General features: G+C 39.4%; 1 protein-coding gene and 1 pseudogene across 1 annotated transcript; one reads left to right on the top strand and one right to left on the bottom strand.

Annotated features, from left to right (window-relative positions):
- Positions 1-1,419: 1,419 nt before the first annotated feature.
- Positions 1,420-19,127, top strand: pkp2 (plakophilin 2). Its single transcript, XM_085436694.1, has 13 exons — positions 1,420-1,748; positions 7,310-7,380; positions 8,992-9,611; positions 9,700-9,838; positions 9,949-10,156; positions 10,379-10,556; positions 12,504-12,621; positions 13,199-13,360; positions 15,332-15,514; positions 15,808-15,961; positions 16,066-16,258; positions 17,012-17,093; positions 17,850-19,127. Exons 1-13 carry the CDS (start codon positions 1,565-1,567, stop codon positions 17,907-17,909), a joined length of 2,352 nt encoding a protein of 783 aa, XP_085292820.1. The 5' UTR covers positions 1,420-1,564; the 3' UTR covers positions 17,910-19,127.
- LOC146689710 (E3 SUMO-protein ligase KIAA1586-like) lies at positions 2,419-4,780 on the bottom strand (annotated as a pseudogene).
- Positions 19,128-20,973: the final 1,846 nt, after the last annotated feature.

Raw genomic sequence — 20,973 nt, 5'->3', positions numbered from 1 at the left:
TCAAAGTACCTGAGCCTTGAGTGCAGCTTTACCATAAGGTTTAACACAGCTGAATACAGGCTAATGTCTCTGAGAATCGAGTCAGCCTCACACAGAATAAAATCTCAGGCTTTTTATGATTGTGACGGAGCTCTCACTGATCAAAGTCAAGGCTGTAAAAGTTTTTTTAGTAGCCGTAATTTACAACTTGTGAAAATCAAACGCCGGCTCCTTTGTCTGGAAGGGCATACCTGCTGGACCCAGTTCCTCGTATCCATCAGCAGTTTCCTTTGAACACAACAGCGCAGTGCAGATCACACAGATCTGCTGACAAAGTCCCCACTATACTAACAGTTTTGTTGTGTTTTTTGACTCTCTACACTATCACAGAGGAGTAAAAAATACGTCAAAATTAATTCAAGAGTTTTAACAAAAGTACAAAACCGAATTTGTGTTCTAAAGCTTTTTAAATAAGTTACCCAAAGAGATGTCTGTGCATGAGAAGATGGCCTTCATTAGGATTATTATGCGCTTTCAGCTAATAAAAGTGGATGGTGACAGGATTTTTTCCATCTTGGAGAAAAAAAGAATAAGAGAAAAGTATAGCATAACACCTTATCTGTCAAACATGGTGAAAGCAGTGTGATGGCACTGACATGGATGAAAGTAGAAGTGGGCCACTAGTGTTTGCTGATGGAAGAAGCAGGAGGAATTTTGTGCCAAGGCAAAGAAGTAGGATGCTCTTCTATGGCCTGGTCACCTGATCTGATCGATTCTAGACTTCAGGCAGTTATTGATGACAAAGGATTTTCATCCAACTATTTAAAAAAGCTCCATATTTAAAATTATCCTCGTGAAGTCTGAACCATGAAATAATGGCCAGAAAATCCAATTTTTTGTTTAAAAAAAGTGTTTGTAGCTTATTCAGCTATTTCAAGTGTTTATTGAACCTTGCAATTTAGAGTGTAATTTATCACACTGATGATGTAGAGATATAAAACTCACCCAAAAGGGTGTCAAATATGACGCACTTGACCTGAGTCTCTCGAATTACTCCCGAACGTCTGAAGAAAATGACTGCACTTCCTGCACAGTTAATGCAGACATTTATTCTTGAGTTCAAGCTGAAAGTCATATAATCACATCTTGATCGACTGATTTAAAATCCATCATGGTGGTGTACATAGGCAAAACTTTTGCTGGACAAATATATCAGTTTTCCCAAGTAGTGTTAGCTGAATCTTTAAAAATGTTGATTGGTGTTGAGTAATTTAGTTCACAATTTCAAAACGGCCGTTAAACTTTAAAAAAAAAAAAAGTCTGCAGGGAAATAAATAGTAAATAATTAAAGCACACAGCTACATTCACACATTGTTACCTGACGTGTCCTCGTGGTGACACCTGACACCTCAGGTGCGCCTTTAGCCCCGCCCTCCTGGCTGTACCTAGCTGAGGGAAAGTGGGAGAAACAAAGCAGCGTCGACTATTATTCCAGGATCCCTATCTATATGGTTAAAAGGAAAAACTGACCTCTCGACTCTTGGCGAGTTTTTTTTTTTTCTTTTGCTCTCATTTGTTGTTCACAATGGACGATCCGTTTTTTAAGTCGGCGTTACCTGCGCACGACTCCTCTGTGCTGGATGACACCAGCCTGGCTTTGCCGGCCTATCTGCGATCCTCAACGCAGCCCGATGAGGACCGGAATCAGCGGGTTCACCGGCAGGTTCAGCTCACAATGTCCAGGAAGTCTAAAAAGACTCAGTCAAATGGTAATGTTCATTTTGAAAACGAATCAGCATCATACTTTGACGCATTTGGGAGAAACCGGGTGCACTGTAAGCCAAGCTAATGAAGTAGTACTAATGAATGAAGTGAATGAGAGTGGTAGCAAAAATAACTTCCTCCCACTTTCCAAATCTAATATTTAAACTTTAGGATGTCAGCAGTGCTTTAAGTGGCCCAAAAGAGGTGCCGGTACTCTATTTTTTTTCCGCCTCCCCTGAGGTAACAACAACTATATTGAATGGGTTTTATATACAACAGTCAACAGACAACCTTATACAAAATAATAAATCATTTTATTAGTTTGTGGATTTGCTTGAGCTAGAAAGAGCTACTGAACATAAATAAAATGTGCAAAAAGGTATTGAATTTTTTTTTAACAAAATGTACATAAAATAAATTATAAACTAATTTGTATTTTGCTCTCTCTCTTGAGTCCCTGCTGGTATCAGCAGCAGCACTTGTAAAGTGTACCTGCAGAGCTTGGTAGTTCTCCCATACTACTTTCACTGTTCTCTCACTTGAAGCAACCCAAACATAATAACCATAGAACAGTAGAATATAATCTTGAGTCTTGAAGATGGTTAATTTCTTTACCCCTGAAAAATATACAAAAGCAGATTCAGCAAAATACAATCACAGTACACCAAATGAAAAATGAGAAATACTGTACAAATCATTTTACCTAGAAAAGGCTCCAGCATGTTTTGGGCTCCACTTTCCTTTCACTTTGGGCTTCGCAGTTTGTGGATGCTGCACTTCTCCTCCCTAGTGCCAGCCATGTCTGCACATATGTTTGTGCGTTAAACTGATCCAAGGGTGGTCCGTTGCATTTCAGGAAAATCATATTTGAAAGCCTTTTGATGTCGAGAGAGTTTCTTTTATCTGTCAAAGTATCATTCATTGAGCTGAAAGCTCGCTCGCATTCACTTGTTGATACTGCAATGGTGTGGACAGCTGTAAGAAGCGGCTTCAGGGCTGCTGGTGTCTTGGAAGCTTTAAGGTCTTTATACTCCCTAAATCCTAGGACACTTTCCCTCTCCCCAACTCTGAATCTCTGACATAAACGTCTGACCGCTGCATCCCCATATTGAATATCTAGAGATGCAGGCCAGGAGTCAGACTGGAGGACCTTGATGTCTGAGAGGAGGTGACTATCTGTCTTTTCAGATGAGGTTTTACTGACATGGGAGGAAGTTGTTGGAGTCATCCTACACTTAACATTTTCAGCCAGGCTACGGAAAAATTGGCCATGGTTGATTTTTATAACCCTCTGATTTTCATGCAGGCATACATTTCTGAAGATTTTCTCCTTTTCAGCTTCAATGGCAGTTTGTGTGTAGGGACCAGGTGTGGATACCATTGACTCAAACACCCGGATTTGTCGGTCCAGCTGCCTGTCGGCTTGATCCAAAGTCATGTCCCGTCTCTGGAGCATTCTTGAGAGGTCACTGAGTTCTGTGAGAGCGTCATACATGATGCCAAGATTGACCACAAAAGAAACAGTAGTGAGAACATCATTGAGTCCTTTGTATTTTGCTCTCTCTCTTGAGTCCCTGCTGGTATCAGCAGCAGCACTTGTAAAGTGTACCTGCAGAGCTTGGTAGTTCTCCCATACTGCTTTCACTGTTCTCTCACTTGAAGCAACCCAACGCACTGATAAAACACGGCCTATCACAAGGAGACGTTGTCCAACATTGTGAGCACTCTCGGTTAACTCCCTTTGGTTTTTTGGTGATGCATGGTAGAGGGAGTAAAGCTGATCTAAGAATATTTTAAAGTGGTTGATTCCTCCTACCTCCTTCAAAACATCACAAACTGCCAGTTCCAGTCTGTGATTGGAACAATGCCAGACAAACAGGTAAGGGAATTTGGAACAAAGCTGTGCAGCAACTCCTGCTTTCCTCCCAAGCATCACTGAGGCTCCATCACAAGCAAATGCCAACAAATGTTCCTGTAGGTAGTGAGGGTCAAAGCCATTATTATGAAGACATCCTAACAGTGCTTCAGTGATGTCCTTTGCTGTGGTCCCCTGCAGCTCAATCAGTTCAAAAAATATTGTGTCTGGATTTTCATTGGAAATGGCTGACCGCAGGCACACGACAAGCACAGACTTTCCACTTATTGTAGTGGATTCATCAATGAGCACACACAATTTTCTTTCATTCATCACTATGTCATTGACTACCTTCTTTTTCATTTCAGCTGCAATGTGATCCAGTATATTTGCACATGAGTTATTAGAGTGCAAAACTCTGCCCATCTTGACACCATTTAAGACTTGCAACTGGACATCTATTGGCATGTCTGTAAAAGGACGCCCATGCTTGCCAATCTTATAAGCTGTTCTAAACACATTGCAAGTTGAAGCGTAGTCAGCCTTTCTCATATCTTCAATGTGTTTTTGCATTGTATTTTGTGTTGCCTTCTCTTTTATTTCAACTGCTTTCTTGTGATAAATTGAGTCTCTGTGCTCTTTTATTTTCTTTCGTAGTGAGTTTTGTTGTGCAGCCTTGTCCCTTCCAAATGACGAGATTAAGCACCCACTCCACTCCTGCGACACTCTCTGCCCTTGCTGCATGTCCACGCGAGCACAAACTTGACTACACACACTACAACCCAACTTTTGATTTCTGCTGATCAGCCACTTGTAATTTGTGGAGAAATACCGGACTTGTGCTTGGGACCAACATTCTGGCCACTCATGCTCGCTAACGCGGCTGTTGTCATCGGTAGAAATGGTGTCATTCTCGTCCTCGTCGTCGCCAAAAGTGCCGTCGTCCGCGGCTGAGGCACTGGTGCAGCTTTCATTAGCTTGCGTCTGACCTGCAGCGATATCATTCTGGCTCGGTGGGGTGTCAGCCAGCGAGTCCTCTGATTCTGACCTTGTTCTTTTACTACTCAGAGTCTGAAGCCAGGAGAGCATATTAAGTGTTCATTGTTTTTGTATTTTAACCGAGCAGCTGTTTGCGCGTTTTACACACCCTCTCCGGACCACGTTGAGTTGTTGACATGACATCGGCAAAAGCGACGCATGCGCTTTTCACTTGTAAAACACATTGGTGTATGGGTAATGTAGTCTCTGCTCTCGGTGGGACGAATTAGGAAGCGTGCTTGTGAAGGGCGCTCTGAAAAGCGGCAGCGCAGCCAAACGATTATAACAGATGTGCAAATGAGAGTACCGGTACGCTAAAAGCACGTTCTGGGCGCATGGAGAGGTGGCGGTACTCTCAAGAGCTATATTTAGAAGTGGCGGTACTGAGTACCGGCGCGTACCGGCCCACTTAAAGCACTGGATGTCAGGGACATGTACAGGTAGATTAGTGAACTATCAACTGTTTTACTGAATAATAATAACCACAAACAATATTAATATGAATAATAATAATAGAAGTACAGAGTTTTTCCTCCTTTCCCACCCTGGTGGCTATGTTACCCTTTCAAAAGGGTCCAAGCTGGAAACCCCTAAAGTAAACTATGAAACCCCTTTCCTTTGCCAGACCCTGCTTTGTCTGTCCTGAGGCTGTGCTCTGCATTAAGGGGAGCTTACTAGAAGTCTAGTTAGTGTAAACACAGACATTTCTGTAAGTGGAATGCACACTTCCTAGTTAATCCTCTTGTCTAACAGGTTTCTGCAGTTCCCTAAAAGTGATAACTGCCAGAACCTAATTTTACTATGTCATCCACTGATGACCTTATTTATTAAGTATTGGTAGCCAAAAATAAAGAGGTCTTCTATTCAATTTTGACAACTATAAAAAATTAAAAGTAATATTGCCTGTATCTGGACAGGTTTGGTTGAATTTATGAAGCATCACTGACTATTAAAAGGTTTGTTAGGTGTGTTTAGACGGATGGTTAACCACATGAGTCAACACTACCCTGTAAATAAAAATGAAAGAATTTTTTTACTGGCTTCCCCTCAAGTCTTTACAGATTGCAGAGTGCTATTAAAGGGGATTACAAGACTTTTTATTATTTGCATTATTTATTTTGTGACTTCTTCTCCCTAAAATATTTCGTTGTTATAATGCACTGTCAACTCACTGCAAAAAGGTCCTGGGTTTGGATTCACCGGCCGGCCGAGTCCTTTCTTCTCGAGTTTGTGTGTTCTCCCTGTGGCTGTGTTAGGTGTTCCCACGGTCCAAAGACATTCATGTTAGGTTAACAGGCAATTCTAAATTTGCTGCAGGCGTTAATGTGACTGAATGGTTGTCTCTGTGTATGCGCCCTGTGATAGCCTGGTGATGGGTTCAGGGTGAGCACCACCACAACCCTGAATTTGATAAGAAGAAAAAGATGGATGGATTACATGTTTGTTTGTTTTTTAAAAAAAGGAAAATCTCTGAACTGTTTTGTGTCTGCTGTCTTGTTTATTTTATTTATAGACTAGAAAATATTTAAACAACAGAAGTTTATCCAAAGTGATTTAGAGACAGGCACATTGACATTCCAGCTCTCCAAAAAACAACTTTCAAAATACATGAAAAGTGTGTGTCTGTGTGTGCATTTTAACTAAGTATTGTGGAAGGTAAAATTCACACATTTATTCATCATTAAAATATGCTCAGAATTTTCACATTATTATTTCAAAGTTACTATTACTCCGAATGTCTAGAAGACTGAGAGTCAACTGCTTTTAAAATGTTCCCTTATAATACTTAACGAAAAAACCCAACTAAAACTAAACATTTTCCAACAATTAAAAACTAAACTAAACAAGAAAATCCATCCCAACTTGAACTAAACCAAATTAAAAACAAAAACCAAACTAATTAGAAAATACAAACCTATAATAAGTCGGTGTACATTTTAGGACATCGTCAGGTCTCAGGAAAAAAGTTGTCAGGTCTCAGTTCTCGGGAAAAAAAGTCGCCAGGTATCAGACAAAAAAATGTTAGGTCTCAGTTCTCAGGAAAAAAGTTGTCAGGTCTCAGACAAAAAAAATGCAAGGTCTCAGTTCTCAGGAAAAACGTCGGGTCTCAATGTCTGAGACCTGAGACCCGACTTTTTTCCTGATACCTTACGACTTTTTTCCTGAGACCTGACGATGTCCTAAAATGTACACTGTACTGCTGACATATCTGCTGCATTGTAATAATATGTCTAGGAATTTTCTCTCCCAGAATCACAATAATCCCATGCACAGGGCACAAGTGGTCACTGATAATGATAAGTGAATCATGCTCTACTGCTGTGATAGTCACCAACTGGAAACCAGATGTTACACCTGCTCAGAGTTCAAGGACTTTTTCAATGATACATAATACAAATGTGCCTAATGTGTCATGAAACATTATTTAACAGATAGCATTTAATGTCCGATCCATTTAATCTCACTGCTTTGCCATCTCTCTTCCATCTTCTTTTTAAATTAGATGCCATTTATTTTGCAGGTTGCACAGATGTCTGCTGTGCACCGTGAGTGTGCACTGTCCTTTCAAAGCTGAGGAAACCAGAGTCGGAATCACGATCCAGATATGAGAACACTAACAGGCATGGCGGGAATTATCATACGGACTAACCAAACCTCTTTGACTTGTTTCAGGTGGTGTCTGTTCACAGAAATATGAAACAGCGAGCTTAAATGATGCAGATGGACTTTTAACGAACACGAAGGTAAGACTCTCCTTTATTTATTCTTATGCACCGCCACATGCACCCAAACATTTTGGGGACATTTGTCATCCTAATCGATCACTAGAATATTCATCTCGCTTCTGTTTTTTTAGAGCTAATACAGATCTGAAGTATGCAGATTCCTCCACAGATATTAAGCGCATTCAGCTCAGCATGCTTGCTTTAGTCGTCCCTGTACAGAATGATTATAAAAGGACAAACTACTTGAACTTGTGGCCTCATACTGTACTGCACTTTAAATATTGTACTCCATAATTTGAATACAGGCAAATGGTTCTCTGTGGTATCCTGCTGCTGCTTTATGCATGCTCACAGAACCCAAGTCTGTTGAATAATAAATCATTGTATTCTTTTCGTATCTTATCTGTTATGCAACAGTGTTTACTTTATGTGCGTGGATGCTTGAAGGGAAAAAAAAGCAATTTAATACTGAAAAAATAAAAAGCTCTTTTTGCCTTAGAAAGTAAAAGAAGGGTAAAAGGATAGATTATGTATAAAAACATGGACGTGCCCAGTTGTTGACAAGCATTAAGCGTTACAGCCATCGGCATCTTTGGTTGTTGGAGCCAAAAGTGAGTGTATTTGAACAAGAGCAAGTGCTACGTTACACACCAATGCTAAGTGTCATGCAAATAAAATATTAGCATTTTACTCACCAGAACTGGAGCACAGACTTCCTGAACAGACTATTAGTTTAATTAACTGCACATCAAAACATATTACTTGTCACATAAACCGCATTATGGCTCAGGGTATTAAAAAGACTTGGAAACTAGCAAAAGAAGACCAGTTGAATTGTTTGATTGTCATGTCACAGATGGACGTCATGATTTGTGGAGGAATTTTAAAATTTCTGTTTCAGATCTGTAAGTTTCTAGCTGAACTCTGAATGTAAAGTCTCGATTATACTTGTACTAGTTTGTGAGTCTTGTGTGACTCTAACATCAGAGTTCCAGTTCAGTGAGATAAATCCTAGCTGATGAGTGACACTGTGAGTCATCGAGGCCATACCCCAAATACCAACTTTGTCACTCATACAATTTAAAAAGCTGAGCTAAAATTAAACAAACAAACAAACAAACAAACAAACAAACAAACAAACAAACAAACAAACAAATTAAAATAATAAATGAATCCAAGAGTCTATGAACATCCTTATGTCTTGTTTAAAGTCTATGGGTAGTGACTTCTGTATTCTCAACCTATTATAAAGAAAAACAAGTAGCAGCAGCTTGCGTAAATAGGCAGTTACTATAGATTTTAATTGTGAACTATAATGTTTCTCTTTATAGACAACATATGGAGCTGTTTCTGACAATAACGCATTAAAGGAATAAGTCATATATTTTAAACCGCATCAGTATTTCTTTGTGCTGAAGTTTGTTCTGTTCACTCGTGCACAGTGATAAAGCATTGGGGTGGGGTTACCAAGACATCATAATGACCTTTTGCACAAGTAGTTGCTGTGCTGTGTATTTCTGACTATAATGACATCCAAGTATATAAATGGAAGTACAAAGTCCCATACAGTGAAAGAGCAGGGTAACCAGGCCAGTGCATTAAAGCTGTTTTTGTTTTTCCTTCTCACAGGTAAATAGATCGTCCTTCTCCAGTCACTCCTTCTCTGGCGACCATGACCGCAAACCATCCAGGAGGCTGGAAGTGTCCCCTCAGTCAAGCCCAGAGCAACCTCATAGGCACTTTAAATGCAGTACTTATTCTGGGATGCCCACCCCCTCTGTATCAAGTCATTCACCCAAAGTTGGCACTCACTTGGCAAAGTCAGCTTCCTTTCACCACCATGTTTTTTCAGATTTACCTCATAGCACACAGAGATGTGCATACACACCTGCACGAGGGAACGTCCAGCAAAGGACGTTTAGACAGACCTTAGGATTGCAATCTGTACCTGCAAATGCTGCATTTCGGAAAAATGGAGAATATGGTTCTAAGTGGACTTACAGACAAAGTACTGTGAAACCAACTTTCACAGAAAAAATGCAGAGAAGAAATGGTGACACCGTGTTTAGTTCTATCCAGCCTAAGGATAGCATGTTCGGGCTAAAACAGAAGAGGGAAAGGGGCCACTATAAATCCCTTAGAGTGAACTCATACCCGCCCTCTGTCAGCAGTGTGGAGACGGATGCTGGCAGGCGGGCAGCAACGCAGTTACCCATTAAGCAGATGCACGTGCAGAATGTCACAAAACTGTAAGACCTTTGTTCTGTACATTCATTATTTCAATATGATCCTGTATTGATAATCTACATTTTGAAACATTTGTGGATTTTCACACAGGATGTCAGTAAGCAAGTCTCCGAGGATGACAATGGAGAAGGCTGTGCAGCTTTTGACCCAGAATGAAGAGGAAAAACTGATCTGTGCAACCAGTTTCATACAAAATGAATGTTTCAAGAGTGCCATTGCTAGAGGCAAGGTATGTTTAATCACAGGTATTTTATGTGTTAAGGATGCAGAGCGATTATAAATCCTGATACATGAATTCGTCAATCGTTGGTCCATTCTTGCTTTCTCTATTTTCTCCAGATTTGCCATGTGAACGGGATTGAGAAGCTCATGTTTCTACTTAACAATGACAGCGAAGAAGTGCAGCGTGCCACTGCCGGGGCGCTGCGTAATGCTGTTTATGAGAACGATAGAAATAAGCTTAATGTTAAGGAAAACGCAGGCTTGTCTTTGATTCCTACTGTACTGAATAGCAGCCGCGATAAGGAGACCAGGCGGCATCTTACGGGTTAGTTTGTGTTTAAACACACTACATGTCCTAATTTTAATCTGATTAGGTTTGCAAATTTCAAGCTCTCGTCAAAACTGGTTTTGCTCGCTTTAAATAAACATTGCCTTTGATACATATGAAATCATGCTCTGAGACTCATATATGCAATGCAGCACTAGCTTATTTATATTTTTGTGATTTATCTCCTTGCAAAAAACTAAATCTCAATCTCTCCCACAGGTCTTTTGTGGAACCTCTCCTCTCATGACATGTTGAAGGAGGCTTTTCCACATCATGCCTTATCCACTCTCAGCCGCTCCGTTCTTGTTCCCAGTTCTGGCATTTTTGAAGGCGAGAATCCGAAAGATGAACTGCTAGTGGATGATGAAACTTTCATCAATGCCACCGGCTGCCTGCGGTAGGTTCTCTTTTGTTAGCTGCGAAAAAACTGTACTTGCTGGGATGTTTTTCATTGGGATAAACCAAAAACTACTGTAGGTGTCACTTAATCTGCTGATTATAAACAGAAGAGGTCGAAGATTTCAGCAGATCAGAAGATATTGTTTGGGATCATAGCATTTAATTTCTGAAGGACAAAAAGTTCTTCTGCTTCTGAATTTATCACCTACATCCTCAAACTCCAGGGATTTATACTGTGTGACCCTCCAAAAGTCGATTCTGTTCATCTGGACGAAGCGTTTTGTGGGAGAAACGTTTTGTCACTCATCCAAGTGACTTCTTCAATCTCAGCTGACTGCAGGTTTCCCCAATCTTATATATACGATGTAATTTAAACTCCTCCATTTGCATAATGACCGAAACCAGTCTATGTACTGTGTGACATAGATTTGATCTGGGGCCTCCAGATGGATCGGCATAAATGGAAAACCTGGTGTAGTATTGTTTAGTAACCCCAGGGGCTTGTGTTTGTTAGATCTGCCCATAGTTACATTGTGTTTTTAAAATGCTTTCCAGCTTTTTTTTGGATCTGGCTAAACTCTCACATTGCCAGTAAGCTATTGCATATATATATATATATATATATTTGTCTTTTGTATATAGCATATGTGAGTGCAAGGGTACCTGTGCTCATTTAACAGTATCAATGTACTTTTGGCTTCAATCTTCATGAAATCTAAAAGTAAACTGAGCCAAATGTCTTCAGATAAAAGTTATTTCTCCATCTGCTCTATAAGCTTTGGCACTGACCCTGGGTATCAGTGACAACTAAGATGACAGTGACTAAGTCAGAAACTGGTGGTTGGAAGAGGTTGTTGTGGTTTTTTCCATTATGCAGTGTTTTTTCCATTTCACCATATATGAAAATTAATTTCTGTGCGAAACAAACAAGCAAAATAGGTAATGCATTAGCAGAAAATTACCAGCACATTTTCTGTTTTTTACTGTTTGTTTACAATGTGGGATGGAAATGACTGAAGATGCAAAAGCAACCTAAACAAAGAGTATCAGCTGATCCATCAGACAAAGTAGACTGCTGATCTACCAGGATAGGACACTAGGCTTGGCTCTCTGGTCTACCTGAACTAATGCTATTGTCAATTTTCTCATTGGTGTAGATTAGAGGGGTATGTGTAGAGACCCCGATGGAGAAAGGTGAACAGTACAAGAATTTGAAGGAGCGTGCAAAGGGCAGAAGAACCATATGATGGTTGATTTAAGAAACATCTGGGGTTCATCTAGCAGCTCTGTGAAAGTGTCTGGAACTGCCTAGTCACTAAAATTATAATAAGCAAGAGAGTAACTACCATCCATTTTTATACAGTTTCTTTACTATCATGTGATTATGTCAAACCACAGTTTATCTACTGGGGTCTGAGATTATGCCTCGTACTTCTGCTTTGGACTTATTTAGACACACATCATCTCTCTGTTTGCAAAGCAGGAGATATAAGAGCCACTGCTCCCCTGGCAACTATAGCCAGATGAAAAGAGTGAAAGACTCAATTATTCATCGAGTTCTCTCTTTCCCCGGCTTTGCTGAACTGAAATCATTCAGTCCTCTCTGACCCAGTGTTATCGAGTTCTCCTTATCATGTTCTAAAGCCTTTTGAGCACCCAGTGGATGAAATAAGGGAGTTCCCCATGGCTGCACAAAGAGCCTCTTGTGGGGATTCTGAATGTTAATTTTCATATTTATTTCCCTCTGTTGGTTGGGCTGCATAAGAACAGGCTAGTCTTACTAGTCTGTGATATAATTTTTCTGTGATTGCCACGGGCATCGGAAAGATGTCCAAAATAGTGCATCCATTAATTTGCACAATTGTGTGGATGACAGAAAAATATTTTATAGCACTTTTGACTTTGTTAAAATGGGCTTATCTAATTGGCACATTTTTGTTTCTAGAAATCTGAGTTCCGCAGGCCGATATGTCAGGGAAGCAATGAGGAATTGTGACAATCTCATCGATTCTTTGATCTACTACATCCGGGGAACCGTAGCTAACCGTAAGATGGATGACAAGGTGAAGTGAAAACATTTGTCCTCACTGTGTCTGCGTCACGGCAAACTGCTTTGATTTACAACACTTTTGTTACATGTTCACAAATGATTTTTACTTGTACTTTGTTAAGGTTCACATAATTGAGGAAGGAGAGTACAAACAACCAGGTCCAGATGATCTTGGTCAAACAATTGATTTTAATGAATACACGCGTGGGAAGACCATTCTGTATGCAGACAGGAATTAATCTTCGACTTAATCAAAGCATACACAGATTTTTATAGCATCAGGGTTTGAATTAACGACGCCCCTTCATACGTCACAGACAGAATGTATACACACGTCAAATCAAAACCACAATGACTTTTAACACAGTTTAAAGGAACGTTGTCTTCTATCTTCATGGCCGGTACTTCCTGTCACTGCCGGATGCTCTCTTGGGAAGGACTTCAGCTCCACAACTTTCAAACAGATGTAAACTTTGCCTGAATTCTTAGAATTCCCTTCTATGTTTCTGTTGTGTCCCCATATGTTATTAAATTGTTTGCCAGACAATTTTTACTTTCTTTCTTCATCTACATCTCAATCTACTCTGAAGAGCACGGAGAACTGCGTCTGTATCCTGCACAACCTGTCTTATCAGATTGAGTCAGAGCTTCCGAAGAAAAACGACCAGGTTCTCACAGAGTCTCGCCAAGACTTGGATTCGCAGCCAAAGACTTTGGGCTGTTTTTCTTATCGCAGTGCCAAGATCACAGAGGTAATCTCTTTACACATTAATGGACCCTGACAACACAAAAGACGTTCTTATGGTTTAATATCCGAGTGTGAGAGAACATCTTTAATCATCTTTACTAGAACATGCTCATTTAGCTTTCTCTTGTATTATATTGGTGGTGAGAAACATCCAAACAAATCATGCATTATACATTACTGCTTTACCAGGTGCGCCAGTGTTGCTGCTGTTATGCTATTATCTATGTAAGTTAGCCATAGCTCTACATAGCATGACAATCAGAAGCACAATTCTCAAAAGATGATTGTTTTTTCCATCTGCAGTAATTTTATTTGATGCTACGGTTCTGGTCTGACACCTCCGTGCAGTTGCATGTGTGTAGCAACAAAGCAGTCATCAGTGACAATGGACATGACATTAATGAAGTCAAATGCAGCATTAAAGGGGGAAGTGGTGAGGAGGTGGATTGCAATTTTACATCTGGTAGACAAGCTAAAGCGGCTTAAAACACACACATCCTGAGCTATCAGTTAAATTCTTGTTGATATTTGCTGACATTTTTTAATGAGCCTTTATTTAGTTAGGAAGTCCCTTGAGATTAACATCTCTTTTCCAAGGGAAACCTGGCCACGAAGACATGCTGTTAGTGGTACAAAATCACATTTAACATCAGAACAAAGCAAAAACAAAACAAGTCAGAGTAAAAATGCCATACAAGGTCCAGCTTATGAGTAGCAGTTACACAGTTATAGAAGTCTTTATAAGACCTCTGAACTCTCAGGCAGCTTTTATGTGCTCTGAATCCTACATTAATGTGGAAATAACTGGGTTAATGGCTGCTGATCAGATAAAAAATTACTAAATCAAAACATGTGTCTGGTCCTTATTTAAGGAAACACTTAGTGTTATCTTAAATAACACTAAGCCTCTTTAACCTTTTGTCTATGTTGGCATTTAAAAAATGCTCAGTTGTTACTAAGAGATCTGAGGTGTGTCAGGAAACATTCACCACCAGCAGCCTGAACCTTTTATACAAGAGAGTGTAGATGTTTCTTGCGCCAATTTCTTACACTATAATCTGAGTTGAATTCAGACTCATCAGACCAGACAACATTATTCCAGGCTTTTGTTGTCCAATCTTAATGAGCCTATGTGAAATGTAGTTTTAGTTTCCTGTTCCTATCTGACAGGAGTGTGGGCTTCTGCAGCCAACAGATTCAACATGCTGCGTTTTCAGAGATGCTCTTCTGCACCCTAAGCTGTAATGAGCGGTTATTTAAAATTTACAAAAAAAAATTACTTTTGCCTTTCCATCAGCTGGAAGCAGTCTGTCCATTCTCCTCTGAGATCAACAAGTCCTGGCTCAACAAGGCATTTTAGCCTCGAGAACTGCCGCTCACTGGATATTGTTTTTCTATTTTGGTCCATTCTCTGTAAACTATGGTTGTGTGGGAAAATCCTAGAAGATCAGTAATTGCTGAAGTAGTCAGACCAGCCCAGTTTGGCAGCTACAACTGTGCTCATTCAAAGACATTTAAATCATCTATCTTTTTCATTCCTAAGCTCAATTTGAACTTCAGCACATCATTTAAACTATGTCTATATGCCTAAATATACAGGGTTGCTGCCATGTGACTGGTTGGTTAGGTATTTGCTGTAATGAGAAGTTGTAACTACTGACTGCATAGTTTTTGAAAACTATGGGCTTCAATATGATGCTCTAACAGTGATTGTTATTCTGCCTCCTACAAGAATTAAATCTGGATGCGTGGATTTGGTTTCCTAAAGCTGTATAAGTATGTCTTTTGCACTAAAACTGTTGCCAGGAAGTTAAACTTCCAATATGAAAATGTGGAAAAATGGATGCACCACCAGTCTTTAGATGTCCATACTGAATAAAATCAATTGCTAACACGGTTAGCCACCTCTTGTTGTAAATTTGAACCGACTGGACCCACATACCTGGAGTCTGTCTCGTAAACTCCTTCTTCTCAGTATGCAGTGCATCAGCACCCCCTGCTGGAGCCCGAGCCCAACCCCAACCCCCATGGCATAGAGTGGCTGTGGGACACGATCACTGTGCGGATGTACATATCACTGATGGCCTGCAGTACAAATGACACCATCAAGGAGGCTGCCATTGGTGCTCTGCAGAACATCACAGCTGGAAAACACGAGGTAAGATGGGAAGGACTTCAGCTCTTAATCTAATTATAGGTTCGATGTGTAAGCAGAAAAGAGGCAAGTGTGTCTACTGTATCTCTGGCACTTTATTAGATGTATGTATGAGTCAAATGAAGGGTAGATTAATCTGGAATACTGTTTGACAGCTTAACAGATTTAACAGCTTTTGTTTTGGCCACCTGATCATTATGCATTAGTATTGTTTAGCACATTTATATTTACATGTATATGTATTTTAAAGTCATACATGTAAGACATATTTAAAATGTTTTTTCTGTGGTCTGCAGATAAACAGAGGCATCGCCGTTATCATTGTTCAGCGGGAAAATGGTCTTGAGAAGATTAAGGAAATTTTAAACGGTGAAAGTAGTAATCTAAAGATACCTGCTGTATCTCTAATCAAAAACATCTCACGCTACGATCAACTTCGTCCTGCCATTGGTAACTTTTGATGTCTCCTCTAAGCTTTTCCCATTATCGTTCCACCACGACCACAAACCGCACTTTTGAACGGCTCTTTTACATGACTTGTTTTACTCCTAAAGCAAACCAGGTGTTGTCAGAGATGGTGAAAATGCTGCCCTTTGACAGCACCGACGTCAACCAGACTAGTGAGGTGACGATTTCTTTATGTGAAATCCTGACTTGCCTGTGCCTGAGTGATGCGAAGAATGCCGACGCAATAATCGAAAACCGCGGCATCCCAAAGATCATCAACATCAGCAAGACAGACAAAGGGTTAGTTACATTACTAAACCACTCAGATACAAGACATGAGAAGTTGTATGTTCAATGCAAGATAATGATATATGTGCCATTATTTTGTTTAGTTTATTTTTATGTCATTATTTACCTAATCCATTGTATTTAGTTCCTTTAAGTAGCAATAACATAAAGTAACTTCTTCAGAGTCTCGGTACTTCAGATAAAAGTGAATAATTAAAAAACTGATGTGAATAAATGCTATAGCCATGCAAAGTTATGAACAGGCTAGCGCAAAGTTATGAGGGAACTGCTTTCGTAGGTTGTATGGGTGCATGCCACATTCCACATGCCTAATTAACATACTAACAAATGCTAGAATCGTACTAGCGGGAAAAGGTAAAGCCCAGAATTCATGCAACTGGAAGTTTTTAAAAAGCGTGGAAAAGGGGCACACACACAACAAGCACATTCAATTTTGTCTGAAGTGATGCCAAGAAGACAGGAAGCAATTAATGCTGCCCCTCGATTTATTTTAGAGTCTTGACAAAATCCAAACAGGCATGGTTGTGAAGGTTAGTTGTTATGAAGGTGGAAGTTAAGTACAGAGCCCAAAATATAATTCAATAATATAATATATAAATTGTGTAATTTTAGCAAAGGAATCTATGAGGATTGCTTCACTTTTGGAGTCAATCCAAAGTTCACCATAAGCATAAAAAGTAAAAGTACTCACGGTTCAGAAAAACAGCATGTATTATTTTTACCTTTTCCTTCTCCTCGTTACAGACCCAGTCGTATGCAAAAGGCAGCGTGCCTTCTGCTGCACGTAATATGGAAAAACAATGAAGTCCATGAGACCCTCAAGAAAGTGAGTTCCTGCACACATCGCATCCTATCATATCATGTTGCACATGATTTTCTTCATGTCTTTACACTTCATTATGAGCACTTTAAGTTGATGTCTCAGCACTTAAAAATGTGTTTTAGGCTTAGAGGGTTGAAATGGCTTCTTTTCCTCTTTAAGTTGTTTAATTTAAACAAAGAACTGAGCTGCTAGTTATTGATACATTGCTGCATGTTACATTATTCAGCTGTGTCTTTCAGAGGATTGATCTAAATATCCATAGTATCGATACCAAAGCTGATATTGGTATCAGATCAATACTAGCATGACAGGACTGATACTTTGTTTCTATGTTAAGTACGTAGCCAAGTGAAAAATATAGGTCAGACATGCACTAGCTTGAACACGCTGAAATGTTTCTATTAACTAATTATTGAGAAAAGTAAAACATGTAGTATTTTTAGTGTGTTCAGAATTGGCAAATTGGTCATGACTCATCTCATAACTCATGCCGCACTGCTCTCTCTTATATAAGCCACCATTATAGATTAAAAGTATCGCTGTCTGTATTGATATCGGCAATACTGCCCCTATATTTATTAGTATCAGATCGATATCAAAATTTGTAGTATTCCACAGCACTAAACTGCACATTTGCATCATTCAGTTCGTTAAATAACTTTTTGATATTTAAGTTTTTAGTTCGGTGCAGCGAGAAGACATACATTATGTTTTTTGAACGTCTGAAATACAGCACGCTAACCTACACTTTTTCAACAGCGGGGGTTCAAGAAATACGATTTCGTCAATGCAAGGACAAAAAGAGCTTTGAGCTCCTGATGAAACTCAGCCGTGGATTCATAAATCTCATCTCATCTGTATGTAGCGACTGTTTGGTTTTTTTTTTTATTGCTGTTGTTTTTGTTTTGTTGGGGTTTTTTGTCATGCTACAACCAAACATTGGAAACAACACTGAAACTCTTTTTTTTTAAAAGGATAGACTTTTTTTGGTTGTTTGTTATATATTTGGAAATCTCTCTCCAGCTATTTGCCCTAATGTTTGCATTAGTTGGATTCATGTTCTCAAATTTATGTTTCTGATACCACAAAATGAATGAGATGTTTTATTTAAAAAGAGGTAAACCTGCTGATTCATGAAGAACTGTACCACACTTTTTGTGACCTTTAAAGCACCTTTTAGTTGTTAATAATCCTTGTGTAGCATATCATTGTTATAGTGCCTTATGATAAAAATGACAGATGAATGTAGAATGTTTTTTATAGCAGAAATTACACTAATCATAAGACACCTATTGAAATTTGAAGTATTTCTTTCTGTTTATGTTGTATGGGTTTTTTCCCCCTCCTTTCTATAACGGCAGCTTGTCAGTTTATAATAGTCGATGTTGTAAGACAAATGAAATCTTTAAAATGAAGAAGTTCTTTTTTTAAGACAAACCAAATGAAGCTGTACATTAAAGAATACAGAATGCGCTCAAAGACTCATTACCGTGGCTCAAATGATTGTTAACCTGTTCTCTATGTGAAAATGCCTTGTTGATGTCTGAGGAGAACGGATAGACTGCTTCGACCTGCACCAGGAGGCCGCATCCGTCACCTAAGAATAGGAAACTGAGGCTACAATTTGCACATGCTGTCCTGCACGGGCATCTCTGAAGGCAAAAGGGGTTCCAACCTGGTACTAGCAAGGTGTACATCATAAAGAATTCTGATACCAATTTATGGAGCTGATATGTGGTTATTTTAGAGCTAAAATGAGAGACCAACTTCTTATGAATGTGTTTTAGAGTACGGTCAGAAACTGGTCACAAAGAAATGCCTTGAATTTGCTTTGCAGATTGTTCTATAGTAGTTTCTACATTATGCTGTGTTAGAAATTGTGCATGTAGCTTGGTAGATATATTACAACACACACTGACATAGTTTTGATTTTCCAGTATTAGTTTATAAGATTGTTTGGGCCACTTTTAAACTGTTATGTACAAAAAGAAAAGAAAACTAGTTTGAGTTGTCACCAGAAATATATCAAATCTACTACTCGTTGTCTCCCTCATTTATTTAAGAACATATCAGAATATTACAGCTCATACAATATTTATATGACTCACTATAGCTTTGCATTACAGAATGACAAATGACCACAGTCTGCTATGTATTCCCTAAGCTTTCATTTCCCTATGAGAAAACTGCAGACAGTAAACAAAGGAAGATTAGCACCACAGTAAATGGTCCGCTCCATCATTCGCTAATAAATTGTGCAAGATGGGGCAAGTGCTAGTGGGAGGAAATACTCAGATGTTTGCCTTCTATGTTCATTTGTCAGCCCTCTCGGTGAAGCAGCGGTAACCTTGCAGGGGCCTGCCAGCACGAGCTGCACTGCGGTACAGCTAAAAGGGGGAGGAGTTGGGAGGTTGAGTGCCAATCAACATCAGCCCTCCCGGACAAGGATTTTAAGGTCAAAACTGCAGGGGGTACGTGCACAGCTTTTGCACATCATTCAGTTCTCAATATTCTGCCTTATGAAACAGATCAGAAATGAGAAGAAGGAGATGGTGCGTTAAATATAGAGGAGAGAGAGAGTTAAAACTCAGAGGTAAGAAAACCCTGTCAAACCATTTTTTCAGAGAAATGGTGATCTTATTCAGACTATATTTGAGAGCAAAATTCCTTTAGGGATTCACTGGGAAATCTATCAAAGCCCCACGTGATTTCAGGCGGTGGTTACATTTTTTAAAATCTAATTAACAATAACCCACAAAGCAATTAAAGCTCAGTGACAACGGTTCCGTCTACATCTACAAAACCACCCTGGACACAGCAAAGAAAAGACACATAGTGTGCTTCTGCAAGTGCATAAGATATAATGTAGCACGATATGCCAGAAGGCTGCTTTGAGGACTAATATGAATGTATTTTTCTTGTTCAGTGCTGAGGTTTTGTACACGTTCTACATATCTTAAGCAGAGACCAGATTTAAAGAGCATATCTTATGATCCAAGCTTGTTGGTAACATGTAACATAAGACAGAAAATCCATCACCTCAAAACATACTTAATAATTTAATGAGTCTACTTGTCAAATAGCAATATGCTAATTTCAGAGCTAGAAGCCCATTTTTAGGGCATGAAAATGAAGTCAGGCTGTTATCCTCCAGGGGGCAGTGGTGTACCATAAAAGCTTTAGTTACGTGGCTAAAGCTCAAACACTGTACTCAAGTTGACTTTGTCTTTTAATAAATATAAAATTCGTCATCATGCACGTTTTAAAATGGATTAGCTCTCATATTAAATACATTTCAATACTATCGTCTCCTTTTGCTAATCACCCCTAATTCACCAGCTCTTTGAACTGTTTTGGTGACAAATACCACAATTTCCAAGCCCTGGTTTTAACAGGAGTTGAAAAAGCTAAGTAAGATCCAGATCCTTTCAACAATAGCTTCCTTGTCTGTTCACAGCTTATGCGCTTTTGAGAAATGATCTAGTTTCTTACATCTTCCTCATGACTTAGCTAATGGTGAGCAGACTCAAAAATGATGTCATAATGATGGATAATACAAGAAGCCCATGTTATTTATAGACCAGCAGAGAAATAATATATGTCTAAATAACCAACAGGAACAGGTGCCAAGAAACATGAGGTTTGTTTGCTGCTGGAGTAGAGCAGGGAAGTGGGCCACACTGACACATCTCAACTGAACATGTTTAATACACAGAGAAAGAAAGGATTTATTCACAGAGCTGCAGCAGTGGTAAACAGGCACAAGAGAGGCCAGCTTTTGCTTTACACTGAGGCTATTGTCAGGGATGTCAGCAGCCAGGGGAAACTCCTATCCACTGGCGTGAATAAACCAGAAGTTCATGCTTTACTGAAACTAGAAATT

This window comes from Copadichromis virginalis, linkage group LG17, assembly GCF_057382275.1.
Source record: "Copadichromis virginalis isolate Kocher_CV1m ecotype Utaka linkage group LG17, C_Virginalis_male_GT1.1, whole genome shotgun sequence".
NCBI lineage: Eukaryota > Metazoa > Chordata > Actinopteri > Cichliformes > Cichlidae > Copadichromis > Copadichromis virginalis.
Note: the sequence above shows the minus strand (reverse complement) of the source record. Positions and strands in the feature narration are given on the sequence as shown.

Coding starts and splice junctions, on each gene's coding strand:
- pkp2 (XM_085436694.1), top strand. CDS start 1,565: ATGGACGATCCGTTTTTTAAGTCGGCGTTACCTGCGCACGACTCCTCT. Junction 7,381..8,991: donor GACTTTTAACGAACACGAAG/GTAAGACTCTCC, acceptor TCCTTCTCACAG/GTAAATAGATCGTCCTTCTC. Junction 16,259..17,011: donor ATCAGCAAGACAGACAAAGG/GTTAGTTACATT, acceptor TCCTCGTTACAG/ACCCAGTCGTATGCAAAAGG.